At 44.8% G+C, this 23,718-nt stretch overlaps 1 protein-coding gene across 1 annotated transcript in view; it reads right to left on the reverse strand.

Annotated features, from left to right (window-relative positions):
• The window catches only part of LOC124231547 (G protein-activated inward rectifier potassium channel 2), an 85,192-nt gene extending 68,543 nt beyond the window's left edge, over window positions 1-16,649 (reverse strand). The window contains exons 1-2 of the mRNA XM_046648339.1: window positions 16,535-16,649; window positions 11,324-12,244 (exon numbers count right to left, since the gene is read on the reverse strand). Coding sequence (XP_046504295.1) covers window positions 11,324-12,244; window positions 16,535-16,649 — 1,036 coding nt within the window. The remainder of the gene's footprint in view (window positions 1-11,323; window positions 12,245-16,534) is intronic.
• Window positions 16,650-23,718: the final 7,069 nt, after the last annotated feature.

A 23,718-nucleotide genomic window follows, 5' to 3' on the forward strand; every position in this document is an offset into this window, starting at 1 on the left:
AGTTTCTGCTTTGCCCACGTTAGTTGTACAAGCTTGTTAGGCACCTAGATAGGCATGCCAAGTATGCAGCTGGATCTTTGAGGGAGAGCTCAGGGGAGAGGTTAGGCCTAGAGATAGAAATTAGATGTCACATGCAAAAAAGATGGTAATGAAAGCCAAGAGCCTGGCTGAAATGTCTGAGAGGGAAAATGGAGAATGGGACTCTGGATGGAATGCGCTCTGAGGATTTGGGGAAAGGAGAAAGAGCTTGCAGAGGAGATGGAAAAGAGCTTTCAGTGGAGGAGGAGGGAAATCAGAAGAAGTGAGGAACGCTGGGGAAGAAAGGCCGGGGAAGGAGGCAAAGTCGTCAACTGTGTTAGTGCAGAGAGGCCAAGTAGGACAGGAATAGATGCGTGGCCTTTGGAGGTGGCAGGATGGACATTGTTGGTGAGTTTCAGTGATGTGCTAGGAATGGAAGCCCATTTGGATGGGAAGCAAAAAAGTGTCAATGGAGATGATCCTCAATTCTTTCTAGAAGTAATGTGGGAAGGAGAGTCGAGAAATGGATGGTACTGGAAAAGGACACGATACCAAGAGAAGAATAGTTTTGTTTTTGTTTGTTCTTGAAGATGGTAGCTATTAGGGAATGTTTTTATGTTGATGGAAATAAACTATTAAGAAAAAAATTGATGATGGAGGAAAGAAAGAAGATGGTGATGCCTAAAAGTTGTTGTGTAGGTTGGAGGATGGGATCCAGACTTGGCCCTGGATTGAACGGGAGGGGAGACAGACAGGGGTTAAAGGCCCAGGTGGGGTGGGAATACGGCCCTGTGAGGATGGCAATGCTCCAGTCTGATTGTTTCCATTTTCTCAATTAAGTGGGAAGCCAGGTTGTTATCTAAGAGGGAGTGTTGTCGGAGGATTGAAGAGAGAGGAGAAATTGGAAATCATGATTTTGGTGGATGGGAAAATAAACCCACTAAGCATTTAAATTTAAATGCATACTCCTTGGATGCATCCATGGATTTAGTTTCATCATGAGACCCTAGGGTGGGACTTGTGAGAGGTACTGAATTTTTGTCTAACATCTTCTCTGTCTCCTGTTCACTGGGCCGCTGCCTTACCAGGTTATGGATGCTCATTGTTCATGACATCCCTCCTTCCACCTGGCTGAGCATGTATCAGACTGAACTCAAGGGAAGAAATGCCACTGTGTCATTCTACCCTTCAATGTGGCAGTAGAAGACACTTTGCTGACATGGCAACTCAAAGTGCCCTCATCTGGCCTCTTCACTGCCAGGAATGGGCATTTCCAGCCATAGGTGAGGCGTTTGCTAATTCATCTACCAAACATGGGGTGTGACTCTCTGCCCAGATCCCTCCAGCAGCGCAGGCTGTGATGCTGTATTGGAAACATCCTTGCCTTTCCTTGCTCTTGGCCTGATTTGTTGATGGCCAATCAATCTGCCTCATCACATGTAGTCTTGAGCCATCTGTCATTGGCCTAGTGAACGTGACCACTTTCTTCCCCTGGCGTTGGGGGCTCCCATGGGGTCTGCAAGTCAGGCTGAATCCACTGAGGTCCCTCTGGGTGAACACAAAGGAATCATGCTGGAAAGACCAGAGAATTGTTTGGAAGTCTTTTTTGCCCACGTTGGTCCTTGTGGATTCTTAAGAGCTTCTGCAAGGATCACGGGCCACATCATTTTTGTTCCCCTTGGGTTTTACACTTTTTCCTACTATGCTTGGGGAGACAGAAAATATATACAACCAAGTATCTAAAGCAAATAAAGGACTTTATTACCACTTCAGCTCGCTGAGTTGTACTAAACGTACTTAATTGCGGGCCCGTGTAAATGTAGCCTTAGTCCCCTTGAGCTTCAGTCTTTAGTCTGTCTCCTTGGTGCTCCCTACTGTGTGTTCTTCTCTAATGTCATTACCCATCAGCCCCTCCTTTATCCATCAGCTTTCACAGGTTTCTATCAATATTCATCCTGTACAAAATATGCTTGAGGCAATGTAAAAGGAAATGTATTTTCCTAGAAAATATTCTTTATTAAAAGCTTCTAAGGATGGCCTCAGTGACCAGAGAAAAATGATCACCCTCCTCAAACACAATAAAGGGTCTTGGATATTTTGCATTGAAATGGAAATCCCAACGGGGTTTAATTAAGCTGGCCAAAGCCTAAACCCTTTTGTTACAGTGCTTTCTGACAGGGAGTTCAGAGTTAAAATTGATTCTTCCCTTTCAATGGTAAACTTTATTTTTTTCTCCCCTAAGGGTTTGTGACCTGGCTGTTTGGTTGCACGCTGGGTTATACTTGGCACTGCGCCAGGCCATTTTGGATGGGGTTGGCCCAGAGCGTCAGCTGGCGCTGTCACCTGGTAGGATTGAATTGGTTAGAATCTGAGAGGATGAGCCAGTAGGTGCCCGTTCAAGAGACTCAGTGCCAACTGTTACGCAAGGGCAGCGGCCCCTGCCCGTCTCCTGTGGTCAGGTGAGGTGAGCCTCATGGAGAAGCAGAGGCCAGTGACCAAAAGAGAATATATCATCGAGCCGTAATTGTCAGTGCACTAATGAAATGTAATCAATAACCCGACTTTATGTGAGCTTTTGTGTGCTACGCCTCCTCTTGAGAGGAACAGGAGCAGACGGATTGGGAAGGTGGGCAGCCCTGACGTGGAATCCTGGCTTTACCACTTCACCACCTGGGTAACCCTGGGCAAGTTACTCTCTCCCCAGCTCCCCACTTGAGAGGCAATCTCCTCGTTTGTTAAATGAGGATGGTACCTACCTTTCAGAAAGGTTTTAAGGATTGAAAGTAATCTATGTAAAGCATCTCATAAAGTAATTGGCATCCAATAGACTCCTAAGGAATGATGGATGAGACTATTATGATCCATAGAATTACTGACTCACTCTCTAAATTTATTGAACACTTACTGTGTACCAGCCCCCATGATGAGTGACTTGCATGTATTATCTCACAGAATCTTCTTGTAAATATAAGCATCATTCTCATTTTTCAGAATACAGAAAGAGGTTTGGTGAAGTTAGGGAATGTGACGTGCCCAACCACAAGCAGAGTCAGGAGTGGGGACAGAATTTGAATTCAGCCTGCCTGACCTCAAAGTCTTAACCAGTGAAGACAGGATTTAAAGGAGGGATGAGAAGTTCTGCAAAGTAGCTACCCACAGATTCAGTTCATGGCAAGTCTGGAGCTAGTAGCTGTATACAACTGCCAACTTGTCAAAATGTTAGCATGATATTTTGTACCAGGCAAGTAGACTAGATTTCACCTTGGTAATGAACAACCCAAATTTCAGTGGCTTAACCCAACATAAGGTTATTTCTCAGTCATGCTACATGTCCCAAGTGACTTGACAAGGGTCCACTCTTCAAAGCCAGTCAAAGTCCAGGATGACGGAGGTTTCACCATGACATGTGCTTTCCTGAGAACTGTAGAAGAGGGAAGGGAACATCACACTTGAGCTTGTAAAGTTTCCACCAGAGTGATACTCATAGCTAATGCTTATGCTGCTGGGATGAGTGTGTCACATGGCCATGCCCAACAGGAACAGGGAAATGTCATCCTAACATGTGTCTGCAAGGATGGAAGCTGGACCTATTTGGTGAAGAACACTAATGACTACCGCACATTTTAAACCCTGACTTGCAATAAGTTTCCAATTCAATCTACTGGTTTTCAAAACCACTTGGGTATCTGTGGTAGACTGTACTATTTTGTTCTCAATTATTTATTCCAAGTCTCTGGATAGAATTTGTTTCCCCATTCCATGGACATCAGGCACCACCATACGACTTGCTATGACTAACAAATGGCGAGCAGAAGTAAGGCGTTCTGCCATTTCTCTGTTTTCTCCCTGCCATGAGAATGGCATGTTCTGCATAGGGCTGCTCCTTCAGTCTGCATCCTGGAGGAAAGAGGATGTGAAAATAGCCACAGCTGACACGTACTGTGAATGAGAAATAAACCTTTGTATTTTAAGCTCTTAGAGTTGTTTGTTACTGCAGCACGACTTAGCCAAAGCAGACTGCGACAGTATCTTTATCATTCTTAGTAAGTAGAGAACAACGGAATTGGCTACATAGAAATTCAACTTTACTGTCCACTTTGTTGCAGTAGATCTATACTTTAAAGCAGAAGTATCTATAAGGACTTATTATGTAAGTAAATCATATTCACTTGAGTTAACAGCACAAAAATACATTCTGCAAATTGGGGCATCAACTGATACCTCAGAATTCTTATGGAAAACCCTAGGAGAGGAATTGGGAACATAGAAATATTGTTTTCAAATGCAGTCCTGTCCTCACTGAGCAGTTGCCTTGGAAGACCCGAGAATAATCTATATTCTTGTCTACTTTGGGCAGAAATTATAATGATGAAATGTTACTATCTATAGCAATGCAAAGTCTTGTCTGAGTCCGGTGATCCTCATTAATTCCAGTCCCATCGATTTGCAGTTTATGGTAGGTAACTGGGGCAGAGGCCAGGCTGGCATTTACTCTCGTGTTGTGAGTGTGCATTTCTTGTACTGGCTGTCACAGGTTAGCATTTGCCATTTTGACTCTTTAGAGAGCCTTCGGAGGGGAGTCATTTGTCATTCTGTGTGGAGGCACCAGCTGCAAGGTCCCTGGAAACAATGGAGCCACTCGCTGGGATCGTCCCTCCAGAATGCTGAGCTTCCCATCCTCACAAAGCTTTGCTCTCCATCTACTGCCTTCCACCTATGCAGTCTATGGGGGAAGAAGTAATCTGATCTAGTAGAATGGGGGACGTTGAAAGGTCACCAGTGAGGTAGGTATCATTATTGTTCCCATTTTAGAGTGACAAAACTGAGGCATAGAGAAATTAATTAAGCAAGCCAGGGAGTGTAGCAACTGTGGTTTGAAGCCAGGATGGTTTGATACTATAAATGACACAAGGAATCATAGTTAAGCTGAGCTATAGCTAAGAGAGATTGCTTTTAAAAAAGAGGTGTACTAAATAACCAATATAACAAACCATATTTGTAAGTGGGTTGGAGTAGGACAGAGGAGCAAGGCGTGCTTAACTGGGGAAGAAGCACCTCTGGCTGTTTAGCTATTTAGCAGATGTGTGTGTGTGTATGTGAATAATTTACATGGTTTTCCCCAAAGAGCCTCTTCTGGTCATTAGAAATTGTTGGGCAGAACTGCTTAACTGGTGACAAGCTGTCAGCACTCCTATTACTGAATGCTCTACAAAATAATAAAATTCTATTTGTTTAAGAATATGCTAATTAGAGGCTTCCCACTCTTGGCCACTCATCTCTTAACTTGAATGGTGCAATTTCTTCCCAATACGCGTACTGACTTTAGAATTTGAGCCAAAGCTAACTTTTCGATGCTAGTCCAATTTTCTTCTTGGGTTTGAATTCTACTTGTGTATATCGTGTGACTATCATTGCCCTCTACGGAACATCTGTTTTAGTAGCTCCTCATGGCCATTTGGAGAAGGAAGGGCAAGGGGTTTCCTGGTACTGGTGTTTTAATAATGAAAATGTTCTCATTATTCAGTATTTTGGTCTTTTCAAACACAATAATATATGGTGAACTTGATGCACTGCCTTCTAAATTATAGGACTCTAAATGACTTCTAAATTATGGGAAACATTTAACAGAATTACTGTATTCTTCCTTTTAGAGGGGTGGTGGAAAAGTTTAAAACTGTATGTGTGCTTTATAGCCTCCAGCCTCACATTGTTAGCACATTTGGTGAACCAGAACACAGTGTCCCCAAACTGCTGAGGATCACAAAATGTTTACCATATTTGGGAAGCAGCTGTCATCAGTTTTCATCCAGCCAATGACACTACTAGGGTATATTATGTTGAGGTGGACATTTTAGAAGGGAGCCTTGAATAAATCATTTGAACCTAATGCTCAAGGAGGAAAGGATAGTTGGATTTCTTGATGTTGATGAGTGGTAGATTTCCATCTAGGAAAAAATTAATTCACGTGTTTTGAATTCTTTTCATTACTCCTCATAGAGATTTGCCAGGAGATTTTCACCCAAGTTCTTAGCATTTCAGATCTCATCAGTTAACTCTCTTCCCAGGCTAGGTAGTTGGAGTTATAACTCTTAAGAGAAAAATGGTAAATCCAGAGATAATGGCTTGCCAATGGAGGGATTAGCAGTAACTTCCCAAAAGGAGAAAATAAGATTTGAAAAACATAATGGCTATGAAATATCATTGCTAGAAACAGTTTAAGAGTACTATAATGCCAACCCTCAACCATTTTACCTGAGAAATGCCACTTTTTCAAACTCTGTGATCTCATGTTCTCCCTTATTATAGTGAAGAGGCATTTTGATTATAGCAAAAACAGGTACTCGGAAATCAGATCTGACAGAACATTATATGTCTTGTAGACAATGCTTACTTAATTTCAATTTCCGAACTATTTTGCAACACATCTCATTTTAATAGATGGTTGTTAAAAATTCATGTGAATGCATAAAGAATTTTAAAGTGAATTGATAACATTGGCGACCAACAGAGAAACCTTAAAGTAAAAGAAGAACTTATGGTGGGAAAAAAGAGAAGACAGCCTGTCCGCACCTTCAACCCGGTCATATTTTTTGGGGTGCATTTCTCTACAGAATCCTCATCAACCAACAGCATTCATGATGCAAAGAGCATGGAACTTGGAGGCTGGACAAGATCATCAGTGGTCTTGGGTTTCAAGTTCCCACTCTGCCAGTGGCTATTTGACCTTAACCAAGTCACTAGTCTTGCTGGGCCTCTATTTCCTCATCTGTAAAGCAAAGGTTGGGTGAAAACTCCTTCAAACTCAAAACTCAAACTCCTGTGATCTGTGATGTGATTTATGTGACTAAACTCTCTTTGTGTGAATAACGTCATTCTATCAATGGAACCGAGCCTTCCTTTGGTGAAGGACAGTCTGCCTTCTCTTACTTCCGGTCTGATGTACACTCACTCTCTTTCTTGGTAGCTCACAGACATGACTCTTGCAGAGTCAGCTGTCTCCTCATCTATAAAGTGACATCTACTATATCTTCACTAAGTTGGTTTCCTTCCATCCTCCATTCTATCCAGTTTTCTACACAGTATTTAAATTTTTCAGAAGTTCTCTTCTTTGAGAAAAACTTAAAAGAAAAGAAATAAAACCAAAACAGAGATGGAAGGAACACACAAATTAAGAGGCTTAAAAGAGATCTCAAACAATCACAGTGCGTTAACTTCACCTGGATCCTGATTCAAACAAGCAGATTTGAAAAAAATTAAAAAAGACATTTATGAGACAATTGGAAGTTGGAACACCTGGTACATATTGGATCTTAAGAAATAATCATTAATTATTTCAGGAGTCATAACGGTGTTGTCATTATGTTTTAAAAACAGTTCTTATCTTTTAAGAACACATACTGAAATATTTGCAAAAAAATGATCTCATGCTGGCGGGCAGTTAGTGAGTGATGTTATAGAGGGAACAAGTTTGGCCGTGAATTGACAATGACAGAAATTGAATGATGGGTATATGGGAGTTAACTGTACTCTTTGGTCTACTCTTGTGTTTTATAGTTTCCTTAAAAAAAACTGTAAAGAAAAAAGGCTTAATGGGGATTCATCCTAATGAGGCACATTTGCTGAGGTGTTAGAAAGAGCTGCTTGTCATAGTTGCATAATCGTTGGGGGTAAATATGGAAGTTCATCAATCAGAAAGGCTATGGTGAAGAGCTGTTGGCAACGGGCCCAGCTCTGTGTAGCTGTCATCTAGCCTCTAGGCCAATTTGCCCTCTATAAATACCAGTCTTTATGAATGCTTCACTATTTTAATGCACATTTGCCACAGCTGCGGAGCATGTTTGTTTACGTAGCTGTGAACCCTTCTGTAAACATCACTGTCTCAAAATTGCCCATATGTCAGGAACATAAAGGGCTCCCTTTAAAAATATATTTGCAAGATGAGACATGGCCAGTTCCCAGATGTCTGAGTGGCTGGTGTCAGAATTTTCTGGGGTTGGATTCATTTTCAAAAATAGAATCGCATGACCGGAGGGTTCTTGAGAGGTCACCATGAGCATCCTTCTGACTCTGGGCAGGACCAGAGAGAAGCCATCCACCAAGGATGTGGGTCTGTCTTTTGTGGGTGTGAGTCTGTGTTTTATGAGGCCAGAGAACTCACTGAGTGAAGGACTGGGGCCAGGACCCGCAAGGCATCAAGGATGGGCAAGACTCATGTCCTGCCTTCAAGGAGCTTACCTCCATTTTCTAGAAATGAGCCTGACTCTGAGCAATGTGACAAAGCAGGCTTGCGTGGTGCAGCTGGCATTGGAATATAGTGCGTCAACAGAGCACCAACTGGCTTGGGCTGTGCCTGAGCACCCAGCAGAAGGACCCCGGTGGTCAGTCTACTGCAGGATAGCTCAGCTCTCCAGAAAACACCATGTCGGATCATTGTGTGTCCACACTGTGCACGACAGGAAGAGGGCACCTTGTAGAGATGGCAGTGTGGGTCTCATCCTCGAAAGAGGCCCACTAATTGAGACCACTGATAGTAGTTTAAGGTCAATTAAGACACTTTTGAAAGAAGGGAAGAGTAAGGTGAAGCCATTTTGTGTCAGTTTGCTGTTTCCATGGCTCCTGACTTCCCATCTAGCCCTACAATGAATAATTAGATCCCTGTGAGTTTATTTTACTCAATGTGCATTCTGTCCACTTTTATTTTTTTCCTGCGGTTTTGACTCATTGAAGCATTCTCCCCCTACAAGGGCCTGTTGAATGCCTTTAAATCCCAAGTGTGCTTTTCATTGACAACGAAAAAGCATCCTGCTGAAGCTTGGGAGATCAGACGTGCTGAAAGTGCTGAATTGTATGAATCCTATCAGGAAAAGATCAAGACATGTCCAGCTTCTAGGTAAACCCAGAACTTTCTAGAACACTCCTCCCTCTGCTTTCCAGAAATTAAAAAAAAACTATTTTTTTCTTTTAGAAAATTAATAGTGGTTGCCTTTTCCCAGGAATGAGGTTCGGGGGCGAGGGGAGAGAGGAGGGGTAAGCCTTTTGATTCTTTTTGCTGGCGACTACCCAGTTTTCTGTAAGAAAGCAGTAGAAAGGCCACAGAATGCTCGAGGGAAGTATCACTGTTAATTACCAAGAAAACAATGTTCCTCTTTTTGGAAAGGCTCGCTCATTACAAGCTGTCATCAGAGCGACAGGGTCTGCCTCAGGGAGAATTCTCATTCGGGGACATCACAAAGATAATTCTCTTATACCGGATTTGTTTATTTTTTGAGATTGGGCTTTGGTTTGAGGGAACATGAAGCTCCTGCAATTTGAAGCTCGAGTTAACACCAGCAACCAGAGAGTACATCTTCAGAGGCTTTTGCTTCTTGAGCTCAGAGACCCAAAGGTAACGAGGCTTGTCCATTGCCCTCTCTCATGTCCTAGTGGGAGAGTTTATAGTGAGAAATCTAATATTAAAACTGTGTCAGGAGTGGTCAGTTTATGCCTCCAGAGGCTGGATCTCAGTGGCCACCACTAGGGGGATCCAGAGTCCCTGTGCTCAGCGAAGGTGGGCGAAGTTTCCGGTTTGTGGGAAACCGACAGGGCTCCCTGTTGGAATTGTTCCTCCCCCTCCCCCGTTCCTCCTCTCTTCTTCCTCCCACTCATGCAACTACTGCCTCAGGAGTCCACTCAAAAGTCAGGCTCAAGGTACAGATAGCCCTGTTCACAGGCACTGCACCTATTTAGCATCTCACAATAATTATTCTGTTATTCTTTAAAGCCATTTTCGAATTAGGTCCATATTCCTTTTGTTCTATGGAAAAGAGCATACTCATATCATTGAGTGCCATGCAAAGTTGTTTACTCATATTTTCATTGTTTGCTGCATTTAAAAAACCTATTGCAGGGGCCAGCCCAGTGGCCTAGTGGTTAAGTTTGCGTGCTCTACTTTGGCAACCCAGGGTTTGCTGGTTTGGATCCCCAGTGTGGACCTACACACCGCTTATCAAGCCATGCTGTGGCAGGCATCCCGCATATAAAGTAGAGGAAGATGGGCATGGATGTTAGCTCAGGGCCAAGCTTCCTCAGCAAAAAGAGGAGGATTGGCGGCAGATGTTAGCTCAGGGCTAATCTTCCCCCAAAACAAAACAACAAAACAAAACAAACCTATTGCAAAAGTTTCTACCACCATAAGAGAAATCTGTTAGAGGTTATGACCTTACCTTTTGGGTACAGAGACATGAGACCAATGACTTTCATTTGAAGGGATGACTAGGGTCAGGTTACGGGTTGATGAAGAATTTGGGGCCAGGCAGTTGGCCATGTGTTTTCAGGTTACATAAACCAACCCTGAGCCTCAAGTTGAAGACTTCAAAGCACAGGAGGGCGGATTGTATAACTAAAGAGGATCCAAGGCTCACATCAAGAACTCAGAAGAACAGTGAAGAAACTCATGAATTAGGGTTCTGGGTTAAACTCCTCCTGTGGGGCACTATTGTTAGCTTAAGTCAGAGTTTATGGCTCTATTTTGTGGAAAGTTACAGATTAATGTGGCAGAGCCTGCTTTGCTTTTGGGATGTATAACACGTGTCAAGTTCAGACATGAGTGAACACTTCAATAAAAACAGACCATTTCTCTATTCTGAGAACAGATCATCTTCCCTCAAACACACCAATGATTAGCCATTAGCAGCAGGAGGGTCAGTAGGGTTTTCAGGGTTTTTTTCTTGCTCGCTAGAGTTATTTACTGGGTCTACAGTATTATGCCCACTTGGGGTTCAGCAGGTAGAGTACGGAGAAGGACAGCAAGTGCTCACTTGACAAAAGAAAAATCAATGCTGTGGGTCTTGCAAATAGCCAAAGAAGGGGTGAAATCGCATTTTTATTAAAGCAATTTGTCAGAGTTCCTTTAAAAGGCTTAACTTCTTCCTTCTGGCTTGGTGATTAATAACCTCAAGTATTTAAATTGAGCAATGTTTTAGAGGTATTCATAAAGTGCTTTAGAGACAGGTCAAATTTTAATTCAATTTAATATTTGGAAATTTAAAATATATTAGGTGGTGTTTTAAAAAATTGTTTATTAATTTATTTTCCAAAGAACCTTCAAAAAACTAAATGGTTAGACTTTTTGGTGGATATGCTTAAGGTTATAGGACACATAGACATATTGTTTCATGAAGCAAGGGGATGCTGTTAATAGTAGTGAGTGAGATTCAGTTTTCCATATTTTGTCATAAATAAGATCATCGGGTTTAAGTGAGTTTTAAACATCCAGTTTAAAATGAGCATCGATCCCACAGACATCACAGGATAGAGCACACCTTACCTGTGGCTTCCACCATTCCTTCTAGGATGACCACAATTTCCAGTTCCTCCTTGGGTAGCTGGGCCTTGGAGATCTCCCAGAAAGGACTCTGTTGGTTAATTTCGTGGCTGATGATGAGTGGTGACACCAGAAACAGACGGTCATCCCCGGTGTAATAGCCTACGTTGATGTCCGTCTGGTTCAAGGGGATGAACTCCCCCTCCGAGGTCTGTTTGGATTTGATCAGCTTGGCTCTGATGGAGGCCTCCACAATGTGGGAATTCCTAAGATCCCCGACTCGGAACATCAGGCACAGTTTCCCATCCCGCATGGAGATTACCGCGTGGGTGGAAAACACCAGGGTCTCTGCCCTCTTCTTGGGTTGCGATATTTTTACAAACATGCATCCCACCATGAATGCATTGACAATGGACCCCAACACAGATTGGATTAAGAGGAGAATAATTCCTTCTGGGCACTTGTCCGTGATGACCCGGTAGCCATAACCGATGGTGGTTTCTGTCTCTATTGAGAATAAAAAAGCAGAGACGAACCCATTGAGGTTGGTGACACAGGGAGTCCATGAAGGGTCCTCTATGTGGTCCATATCTCCTCGGATGTATGCGATTAGCCACCAGATCATCCCAAAAAAGAGCCACGTCACTGTGTAAACCATGACGAAAATCAACAGGTTGAATCTCCACTTGAGGTCTACTAAGGTGGTGAAGATATCAGTCAGGTAGCGGTAAGTCTCCCTGACGTTGCCATGATGGACGTTGCACTTCCCATCTTTCCGAACGTACCTCTGGATTTTCCTTTTGGTCCGGTCTCGGCTGATGTGTCTTGGCAGGTCATCCCTGGCCTGCTTAGGCAACTTTGGCTGGTGAATGGCCACAGGGCTCTCGACATCCTGATCCATGGAGTCGCCCTCCAGGACGTTAGCTGGTGGTTGGGAGAAAAGAAAAGAAAGAGCGAATGAGATGCTGGATCTTTGGGGACCATGGAAACTGCACTGTGTATGCTATATGGTAGTGAAACCAAATGCCATATGTGTAGCTATAAAGAGAGTAGATGAAGCCATTTTTATTTGGTGTCATCTGGACAGGCTCTAGTTGACTTGGACTCCTGTGCTCTTCGATCTACTTTGTGTAAGTACTTCACCACCCTTCCCACCAGGACAGAGCTTACTGCGGTGAGACTGTTTCCCTGCCAGCAAGCTCTAAGAGGCAGCTCTCAGAGCGAGACGTCTCCCCCCTTTATCTGACATGCCATGGCACTGGAGAGGCAGTGCAGTCTAGGTACGCAACCGCTTGCATTCAGACAGTCTTGGTTCTACCACTTAACAATTGTGGGCTCTCGGACGCTATATGTTGTGGACTGAATTGTCACCTCCCCCAAATCCATATGGGGAAGCCACAACCTCCAATGTGACTGTTTTTGGAGAAAGGGCCTTTAAGGAGGTAATTAAGCTTAAATGAGGGCATAAGGGTGGGGCCCTAATCTAACAGAACTAGTGTCCTTACAAGAAGAGAAAGAGACACCAGGGGCATGCAAACAGGAGAGGCCACGTGAGGACACAGTGAAAGGTAGCCATCTGTAAGCCAGCAAGGAAGGTCTTCCAGACCAACCAAGGTCACCAGAAACCAACCCTTCTGGCGTCTTATCTTACACTTCCAGCCCCCAGAACTGTGAGAAAATAAATTTCTGTTAAGCCCCCCAGCCTGTGGTATTTTGTTATGGCAGTCTGAGTAGACAAATACACTGTGCAAATTCATTGACCCTCAGTTTCTGCATTTGCAAAATGGCAGCCACGACACCTAATTTGTGGGGTTGTTAAGTGAAACCACATGTGTGATATGTGCCCACGTGCAACGGACAAGTAATCAATATTCCTTTGTAACAAATTTTTTCTTTGCTACTCTCCTCGTATCTGGGGAAAAAATTTTGAGCAAGGTCTTTAAATTCTCAGTCAAATTTCAGAGTTTAAAAAAAATTCTGGTTTTTGTTGGTAAGTGTGTACCCATTATACTCTGTTGGTTGATTCAATGCCAAGGTTAAAAAAATAACCTTGTGGGGCTGGCCCTGTGGCCTAGTGGTTAAAGTTTGGCATGCTCCACTTAGGCAGCCCAGGTTCATGGGTTCAGATCCCAGGTGTGGACCTACACCACTCGTCAGCCATGCTGTGGTGGCGACCCACATAGGAAATAGAGGAAGATGGGCACAGATGTTAGCTCAGGACAAATCTTCCTCAGTGAGAAACAAAAAAAGAAAGAAAGAAAGAAAAGAAAAAACCAAACACCAAACAAAAATAACCTTGTGGGGAAATGTTCTCTCTCTTTCTAAGTGTTTACACATTTGATTTGGTTTCTGCTTCACCATGTAACATCTGCCATTTTGGCTTGTGGTTGTTTTCTCTCTGATGGCCTTCATGATTAATGCATCGGTGCAAGCATTAGTTCATGATGCCTTAGGAAAACTGTCCTACAATCTGAATGCAAAGGGAAATTTGGAACTGATACTGCTGTTAAACACATATACACCGCTGTATGAAATTACTTGTTCAACCAATAACTTTAAGGCTTTCTAAAAGTTTGATAAGCAGTTCCCTCCCCCAGGCTTTCATTCTTTGTGCCTTGACTCTGCCATGCGTTTCTTATGTGGTAACAATGCTTTCCCCCTGGTTAATGGAGAAATGTAGTTTGCTGAGAAAGCATTTCTCTGAATCAGAAAATAGCTGGGAATGGGTCTGGAGTGGTACCCACTTAACTTATGCATTAACCTTGCTCACGGTTGGTTAGCTTCCTTAAAAATCAGTCCCATAGATCTGTTTTTGTATCTCGGCACAAGGAAGAGACCACATCTGGTCTGTAGAATCTGCTGTTGGGTTTGACAACTTTGACTTTTAGATCATTGCTCTCAATAGCCCTTCGTGTGCAAATGAGAAACTTTCTTTTCCCCCCTTCTTCTTCTTAGAACAGACACAGGACAGGAGTCAAAGGGAAGCAGCTGAGGCGGGGACAAGATGGAGGTGTGTGGAGTATCTGGATGGAGGTCAAAGGCAGTGTCCCCGCTCATCGCCAGCACTTGCTACAAGGCGGGATATTTTTGGCCCGGAGTGGTCACATCTGAGCTCTCATTGCTAATTTTGCTCTGAGTGGGCATCTCCAACGATGACTTCATGTGGGACAAACTCAGGGCTCAAACCCTGCCAGGTTGGAGAGGCCTTGTCTGCAGGCTTGGTGTATGGTCTGGCTTTGACCCCGGTGGTAAGCCTGGCGACTGCAAAGCCACCCTGAACCCTTGTCTCTTCCAGTCCTTCAGTGGAAGAAGAAGATTTGTCAGGTTGGCTGCATTTTTACAGTCTTCCGTGATATTCCATACTTAAAACGTCCTGGAGGAAATCTACGCTTCCACCCTTCCCAACCCCCCCAACTTGAAGCTGCTTCCCAGCTTTTCTAGCTCAGCAGTCACCTTCCAGCTCCAGGTGTTTGTCCTGAGCTGGAGGAACCTGTCCGAAGGGTTAATGAGAGAGTAGAGTTAAGGCGTCTGGGAAGTCCTGGGAGCCTGCCAGTTGCTCCCCCACATCAGTTTTTTCCCTTTTTCTAGCTCAGGACTGAAGCACATTTCTGGCCTCCTTCGCATTGGGGGCGGCCATGTGCCGAGTCCTGGCTCATCTGGAGGGGGTGTGCCCTTCCGGGCCAAGGCCTTGGGTAGTGGATGCGCCCCCTGCTATGCCCTTGCCCCTTCTATGGGAAAAGACAGAGTCACGAGGCAGAGGCTCTGAGTCCCCAGTTGATGGCAGAGAGCTGCTATCCAACTAGAAACAAGGAAAAAATCATTGTGTTTGAGCCATTACGTATTTTGTGTCTGTTACCAAATTGACCCATATCTCTAATGTTACTGGCAGCAATACCGACAGGAAGAAGCGGAGAGAAGAGTGACTAGGGGGACCAGTGTGGGAAAGAGCAAGGAGAGAGGAGGAGAGTGAAGATGGAGTGTTGAGTTGGTGTCTATAATGAACGAGCAAGTGGGTAATCGAATGCTTCTGTTTGGTGTTGGGGGGGAACGTAAATGCATATGCTATTAAGTGCCTTTTAAATACAAACAAAAATGAAAGTGAGCAAAGAAAGCCAAACCTCCTCGGGAGTGTGGTGGGAAGGTGGCCTCAGAGGTGCTCCTGCAGGTGAGGCCGTGGATGCAGGCACGGTGCATCCATGGGAAAACGGGAAGGGGCGCAGAATATGTCACCCCAAATACACCTCTTTGGCATACTGGTTATTTTGAATTAAATGTACTCAAGAAACAGCTGGTGCAAGAAGGACATCTGACCCTCCTTTGTCCTCCTGAGAGCAGGGGATCAGTCTCCCGTGTGGCAGAGACCCTCCCTGGACCAGGAGGAGAGAAGGCATCCTCATCAGCAGAGGCAGGGAATTGAGGGCAGAAAAGCCTGTATATAAAACACCTCGTTTACTAACCCACTTCTTCCTAGTCACTTCACCATTACCCATGGCCCAAACCCCTTCGGTTTGCCAATTCTTCAGAATTTAATGTTTCTGTCTAAAAGATACAAAAGCTTCCTGCTCTGGTCACTTCTTTGGGTCTTCATTCTCTTATGAGGGCTCCCGTGTACACGTAAAAATTCAATAAAATTTGTATGCGTTTCTCCTGTTAATCCGTCTTATGTCAGTTTAATTCCTAGGCCCAGCCAGAGACCCAAAGAAGGGAGAGGAGAATTTCTTCTCCTCTAAGATGGGGAGATAAGCCTGGGGGTCCAGCGTAGGAGTGATTGGTGGGGAACAGGCACAGAGTTGAGAGAAACCAACCACAGAACCAATGGCCTGTGAGAGCGCCGCGAGAGAAGAGGCTGAAATAGGAGGCCCAGGGGGCAGGAGGGGCGAGGCCAGGGAGGAGGCGGGGGCAGAAGAGGGGACGGAGCCTCGAGGCTGTGTCCAGAGCGATGGCAGGGAGCCATCCAGGTCTGAGCCGCGAGCAGCCTCAGCATCCGGTTCGCACGCATGCAAGTGCGTGCCGGGGAAATACAGAGGGAGTGTTAAGGATGACTCGGAACGTTTCTTTCTTTCTTGCAATCCCAGGTGTGAATTTGAGGGGGTGATCTGAATTGCATTTGCAAGAGCATTTTGAGCTGCTCAGCAGGGAAGCTGCAGCTGCGGTTGGAAAAGCAGACTTTTCTCCCTATGTTCCTTCACAGCCCGTGGCACAAACAGCTCTCACCACCCTCGACTCCCACGGCCCGCACGCCCTCTGGGGACCTTGCCGTGGAACTCCCGGCCATGCGCATGCGCGTCGGCCACGCAGTCAGACCGTCGCCCCTCTGGTCCTCCAGCATCGTGCACTGGCCTGGACCAGAGATAATGTGGAAGAACTCTCTGCTAACTGGGACGTGCTGGGCAGCTTGCAAGAGGACCGGAGGAGCGGCGCCGAGGATCTTGATGATTTAATTGACTCGAGTTGCTTTTTTGGATTTTGGCTTTGAGTAAATGGAGACTTTGTGAAAAAGCCAGTTTTTTATTTTCTCCCTATCTGGTTTCTTTTTTCTCTTTTAGAAAGATGATCAGTTTGCATAAAACTAGCGGAAGTGCGAAATAGCCTGGTGTTGAAGTTTAACCTGAAAGAAGAAATAACACATGAAGATTCGCAAGCTGGAAGGGGCCTGGCCCTTGAATCATGTCGTGGAATTTAGGGTGCAGAGCTTGTGGGGCAAGGCTGCCTCTGTGCTGGCCCTGGCCGGTATACTTGTTCTCCTCATGGGAAATTCTTGCATTTTGAATTATATATGAATTTTATGGGTGAAATTACCAGTATCTAAGAAAATGTTCGAAGGATTCTTGGAGAATTTTTAATGTCATGGGAATAACCTAACAGAAAAACAGATCTCAAAAGCACATACAAGGTCAAGGATTGGAAGGAAATGCGTGCAGGTGTTAATAGGGTCCTTCGGGGGGGGGGGGTCTTATGGGCACTTTTAATTTTCCTTTTAAACATTCTGATTTTTCCAGATTTTCTTTTTTTTTATTTTTTAAGATTTTATTTTTTTCCTTTTTCTCTCCAAAGCCCCCCAGTACATAGTTGTATATTCTTAGTTGTGGGTCCTTCTAGTTGTGGCATGTGGGACGCCGCCTCAGTGTGGCTCAATGAACGGTGCCATGTCCGTGCTCAGGATTCGAACCGACGAAACACTGGGCTGCCTGCAGCAGAGCGCTCGAACTTAACCACTTGGCCACGGGCTGGCCCCCTCCAAATTTTCTAGAATGCATTTATATTACTTTTATAATCAGGAAAAAAAATGTATTTTCAAACAGAATGTTGAAACTCTTCTGGCCTGTGGTTTATGGAATTGAGCACACACGGAGCTAAATATTTATGAAGTACTTGATCTGAAGGTGTCCCATCCCATATATCCAGCAATTGAGAAACAGACATTTGTTTTACTTTACCTGAATCTGAGAAAATCATAACTAAACCCTGTGGGCCCTTGTGGGGGAGGAGCGGTGGGCATACAGAGCGCCTGTGGGTCTGAGACCACTTGAAGGGCACGTGTGGAGTAAATTAGAGGCAAGCTTGGCAAACTTTTTCTGTCAAGGGCCAATAGTAAATATCTTAGGCTTTGCAGGCAACATAGACCTTGGCTGCACTTTTTAGTACCCTTTGAAACGTAAGCTTATTCTTAGCTCGTGGGCGGTACAAAAAGAGGCTGAGCGCTGGGTTTAGCTCTCTGGGCGGTGCTTTGCTGAACTCTGGATTGATTAGAAGGATGCAGGTAAGAAGGAGAAATGGGCTAGGTGCTGAATTAAGGGATAGCCATGAGAGTGAAGAGGTGGCCATGGATTTGGGGCCAAATAAGGCAGACGTAAAATAATTTGGAGATTAGCGGCTGCGGAGGGGAGTGGGCGGGAGAATGTCTGGGGCATGGCAGGCTGCTTGGGAGAAGGAGGGCCAGGGGTGATGGCGGTTTGGGCTGGTGCAGTTTGAAGTGTCTGCAGACACCCAGGTGAGCTCTCCTGTGGGGGATCGGGTGTGTGGGGCTGAACTTAGCAGTGACCTGGACAAGATTCCCGACTTGGAGGTTGTCAATGCAGACGAGCGGAAGTGGTAACTCTGGGGGTGGAGGAAAGTTCCCTGGGAGACTGCAGAGTGAGAAGAGAATATAGAAGACGGAATCCTGGAAAACAGTTACATTAAGAAGTCAGAAGTAGGGGAAGAGCCAGAGGAGGGGCTGAGGAAGGGATGAGAGACATGCGGGGAAGGAGGAGAAGGCCGGGGCAGGAAGCCATGTGGGGCCAGCATCTCAGGGGCAGACAGAGGGGGTGTTACTCGGCCTATGCTGTGGGGCAGCCACAGGCTCCCTTGGAAGAAGAGCGATGAGTCTATTCCATATTCCTTGTATCAGAATAACTTCCAAGTGGATTAAGGATTTAAATGCAAAATAATAAAAACTCCAGAAGGAGTAGATATGAGTATTTTTATAGTTCTAAAAGTTGAGAAAGCCTTTCTAACCATGATAGGAATCCAGAAACTATTTTAAAAGGCTGGTATTTTTGTCAACAGAAAAATCTTAAATGTTTGTAGAAAAAGTAAGAAGAAAAACCAGGAAAAATATTTGTAACACATAACATATATAACCCTGATTTACAGAAGCAGTCAATACCCCCGATAGAGAAAGTGATCAAAGGAAGTGAGTGAGTTCATAAGAGAAGAAATATGCAGAGCTCTTTTTAGCTAAAAAGCCGTGTATTTGGAAATATGGGAAGACTGTTCACTCACAGCAAAGTAAAAGCAGTGCAAATATAAGAACGTTTCTCACCCCAAAGTTGACAAAATTAAAAATAAACAAAAACAGTATGCGGAGTGTGTGTGTTGGGAGAGGCAGGGGAATTGAGAACTCATATGTATTATCAGACGTGTAAACTGGCAGAGTCTTTCTGGAGGGCAGGGTGACGGTAGGTATCACAATGTAGAAATGAGTAGATGCCTTGGCTTAGCAATTCAGAGTCTAGACATTTATTCTAAGGAAATAATTTCACAAACATTCATCAACTGTATGCAGAGGATGTATTGCAGCCTCTTTTATAATAGGGAAAAATTAGAAACGGCCTCAATGTCTACCAACAGAGCACTGGTTCAACCAGTTGTTGCATACAGAATCAATGGAATACTATGCAGTCATTAAAAATGATTTTCCAATATTTTGGGGTCTTCACGTCTTTGTCCAAAGATCACGCTCTTAATGAAGCCTACATTTAACCCCCTTTGGAAAATTGCAATCATGGCTGCCTAGTACTCACATTTTCGCTTTTAACCATTTTTAAGTTGTAATTCTGTACACTTGGTGTTAACTGTGTTCAGATTGTTGGGCAGCCATCACCACTATCCATCTCCAGAGCTTTTCCATTTTCCCAAACTAAAACTCTGTGCTCATTAAACACGAACTCCCCATTTCCTTCCTTCCCCAGCCCTCGCACCCACCGTTCTACTTTCTGTATCTACGAATTTGACTACTCTCCGTACCTCATAGAAGTGGACCCATGTCGTGTTTATCGGTTTGGATAAATTTGGGTTATCACATCACTCTCGTGCTATTTAATTCTTCTGTAGCACTTTTCACCTTCCGGCATGAAAGAGGTTATTTGTTATGTTAATTTTTTATGATCCGTTGGCCCCTGTTGTCAGAAGGTAAGTTCCCTGACCTTCTATGTGTGTTTCATTCACTGATGGATCTCACTGATGGAAAAATGCCCGGCGCAGAGCAGGCCCCCAGCACCTCTTCATTGAATGAATCGGTATGTGTTTCTCGGCGTGACGGTGGTCCATGCCACAGTGTGAGGTGAAAAAGCAGAATAAGAAACGTGTAGTTTACTTTGCATCTATCGCCTTCTTGCAATAATGTGTGTGTTTGTGAATGCGTGTGTGTGTGCGTGTACAATGTCCTCTAAAATGCTAAGTTTGATCCATCTCTGAGTTGCAAATTTGTGGGTGTTTTTGCTTTCTTTTTCGATTTTTCTATATTTAAATTTTCCCTTAATATGCTTCTATCATCTAAAAAACCAGTAGGAAACATAAAGCTATTTCTGTTTTGAGTAACCAAAACAAATGCTGTATAGAGCTACTGAGCGATGGCCGCTGGGCTTGGCAGCTGGGATTCACTAGTGTGGGTTGAGTAGTGTCTCCCCGCAATTCGTGTCCACCCCAGACCTTTCCCGACTTGCAAAGAGGGCCTCTGCAGATGCAATTACGAGAAGGGTCAAGGTGAGGTCATACTGGACTAGGGTGGGCCCTAAATCCAATGAGGGCATCCTCATAAGAGACAGAAAAGGACACAGAGACACAGAGAAGGCCACGTGATGACAGAGGCAGGCACTGGAGAGATGCTGCCACAAGCCAAGGAAGCCTGGAGCTACCAGGACTGAGAAGCAAGGAGAGATTCTCTTCTAGAGCTTTCAGAGAGAGCACAGCCCTTCCGGCCCACTGATCTCAGACTCCGACCTCCAGAACTATGAGAGACTACATTTCCGTGGTTTATGCCACCCAGTTTGTGGCAGTCACAGAAAACAAATCCAATTGCTGACTTTGGCGAGGATGGTGTCAGCTGAGCAGTGGAGTCTAAGGCCGGATGGCAGTGAGGTGACTAGGGATTGGTCTGGGGGAGGGGGTCAGGGAGAGGACATGCAGGCAATGTACTTAAAGACAGAGGGCGCTGGAGGGAGCTGACAGGGTGGGACTCATGGGTGTGTGTGTGTGTGTGTGTGTGTGTGTGTGATGGCTGTTTATGTGAACTGGGGGCGTTTTGAACACATTTACATGCTAAGAAGAAGCTGAAGGAGAAAGGTTGACCCTGTAAGGAAGGGGCACTGCTGGAGTGAGGTGTTTGATGAAATGGAAATCAATACAAAATACTGTCAAGAACAATATTTTGATGGAGGGATAGGCAAATACAGAAACCGGAGAAACCTTCCTCCAGAGAAGTAGGTATGACGTGGGGAGGAGGGGAGGAAGACGGGAAGGGAATGTTGGAGACAGCTCTCTCAGGCTTTGTGTCGTGAAGGAGCTTCAAATTGGCTCATTTTCCAGTGTGAATTTCAAGAAAACCGTATTTCAGCAGACTCATTGAATTGGGTCTGCATCTAGCAATGCGAATCCGGAACCCAGCACAACTGCAGATCAGGCAAAGCCTCCCCCATCCTATCTGGTCAAGAAAAGCACATGTAAATGGATATTTATACACCCATGTTCACAGCAGCGCTGTTAACAACAGCGGAAGGGTGGAAACACCCCGAGTGTCTATGGACCGATGAACAGACAAGCAAAATGTGGTCCATACACACGATGGGAGAGTGTTCAGCCTTAGAAAGGAGGGACATTCTGACACGTGCTGCAACATGGATGAACTTTAAGGACGTTATGCTGAGTGAAATAAGCCAGACACGTAAGGGCGAGTGCTGTATGACTCCACTTATATGAGGCACCCGCAGGAATCAAATTCACAGAGACGGAAAGTAGAATGGAGAGCACCAGGGGCTGGGAGATGGAGGAAGGGGGAGTTCGGGTTTAACGGGTACAGTCTCAGTTTGGGAAGATGAAGAGTCCCGTGGATGGATGGTGGTGATGGTTGCACAACAATATGAATATACTTAATGCTACAGAACTACAGGCTTAAACATGGTGAAAATGGTAAATTTTATGTTATGTATATTTTACCACGATAAAAAAGTAAATTGTGTTAAAAAAAGAAGAGCAGATATATTTTCTAAATTAGAGGAGAAGATTAGCTTCTAAAGGCTATTCTTGTCTTCCTTCTGGAAAAGGTTTACAAATAGCAATGGATTGCAGGCTCTGATGCTACAGGCTGAGGACAGGGTGGGACGTCCCCGTTCAATTCTTTATGTGTTTTCCGATATATGCTCCTATTTTACCGCCGAGACACAGTTGAGAGACAGCTCAGAGCTGTAGTTACAAGTGGTGCCTAAAGTTCAAATCAATAGCTTCCTTTTGGCCTCTCGCTCTGATGTGCATCTTTCTGCAGAAGCCCTTATCTGAAGATTTCCCTCCTGGGAGACTGGCAGGATGCTTGCCATTTATGTCTGAAGTGAAATGGAAGGTGAACTGGTTTTTATTCGTCCTGTACCTTGAGCTGTTGTGACTGTGGGAGACCATCGTAATCAGAAAGCCAGACTGGGAAGCTCAAAGTCATAGGTGCGTGTGGAAAACAGCTCCCACATTCCCCTGAGAACATGTGACAGCTACTGAAGGGCAAAGACTCCTATTGAAATTTTAGCTTGGGGGGGTCCCACAATGTGAACCTAAATTTAGAGCGTCTAGTACCCACTGCAAGGTCAGAGGACCAATGTTGCCTGCTCTGCGTGCGGATATGACTTTGTAAAATGTGCGATTTCAATGCTCAAAGGAGAGAAATGACAGGTCACTTTGGACTGGATGAAGGAGACTGACATTCAATACTCTGATTTCTCTTCTCAAAGGATTTCAAGAACCAGAAATTTTGACAGAATCATTAAGAACCTCTCAGGAGCACTCAATATAGTTGTGTAGGTTGTCCACTGCACAAGAGTGCCCAGAGGAGGGGAGCAAGAGGGCTGAAATCTAGTCTGTGCTCTGCCAGACAAACCACGTGCCCTTTCACAGGCCTGAACCTGCTCAGAGGAAAGGGCACATTTTGAAATTTGCTCAAAGTCACGGTACGGGCTAGCAGCAGTGGTCCAGGAACCGTGGGCCACATTTATTTCATCCTCCGCCTTTTTTTATTACACGTGAAGAAAGTGAGGCCCAAGGAAGCCAACTGACTTGGCAGGAGAGAGCGCTCCGAGACCTTGAATTCCAGTTGAGACTCACCCACCTTCCCTGTTCTCTGAAGCAGTGGCTGCATTGGGCTTTTTCCTCCCTCAGAGACCTTGGACATGGTGGTTTTCTTCTGGGGCAGGAATCTGTTCACTGCTCTTGATGACCCCAGTATGGGTGTGCAGTCAGCCAGGTCTGGGGTATCCCTGCTCTGCTGCCCACTAGCCCGGGGGCCTGGAGCACAGCTTCTTCGTTTGCAAAACAGTGAAATGCCTACCTTGCTGGGGTGATGGGAGAATTCAATGACAGAACGTGTGTTGGGCAGTGTATCCTGGGGACAAGGTGTGGGGCTTTGGCGGCAGGCAGACCTGGATAGGAATTCTGCTCTTCCACCGCCGATCTGTATGCGTTTGTTCAGGCTACTTCTGCCTCTGAGTCTCAGCTTCCTCCATTGTAAAATGAGGGTAATAAGACCTTACTTGGAGGGTGACTCTGAGAAAGAAACAAATCATGCAAGTATAGCGCCTGGTGCATGGCGGGCTTTGAACAAATGGCAGCAGTTATGATAGTGTCTGGGTCGAAGAAGGTACACAGTTTGTAGCTATAAT

The sequence above is a fragment of the Equus quagga genome, chromosome 21 (assembly GCF_021613505.1).
Source record: "Equus quagga isolate Etosha38 chromosome 21, UCLA_HA_Equagga_1.0, whole genome shotgun sequence".
Lineage (NCBI taxonomy): Eukaryota > Metazoa > Chordata > Mammalia > Perissodactyla > Equidae > Equus > Equus quagga.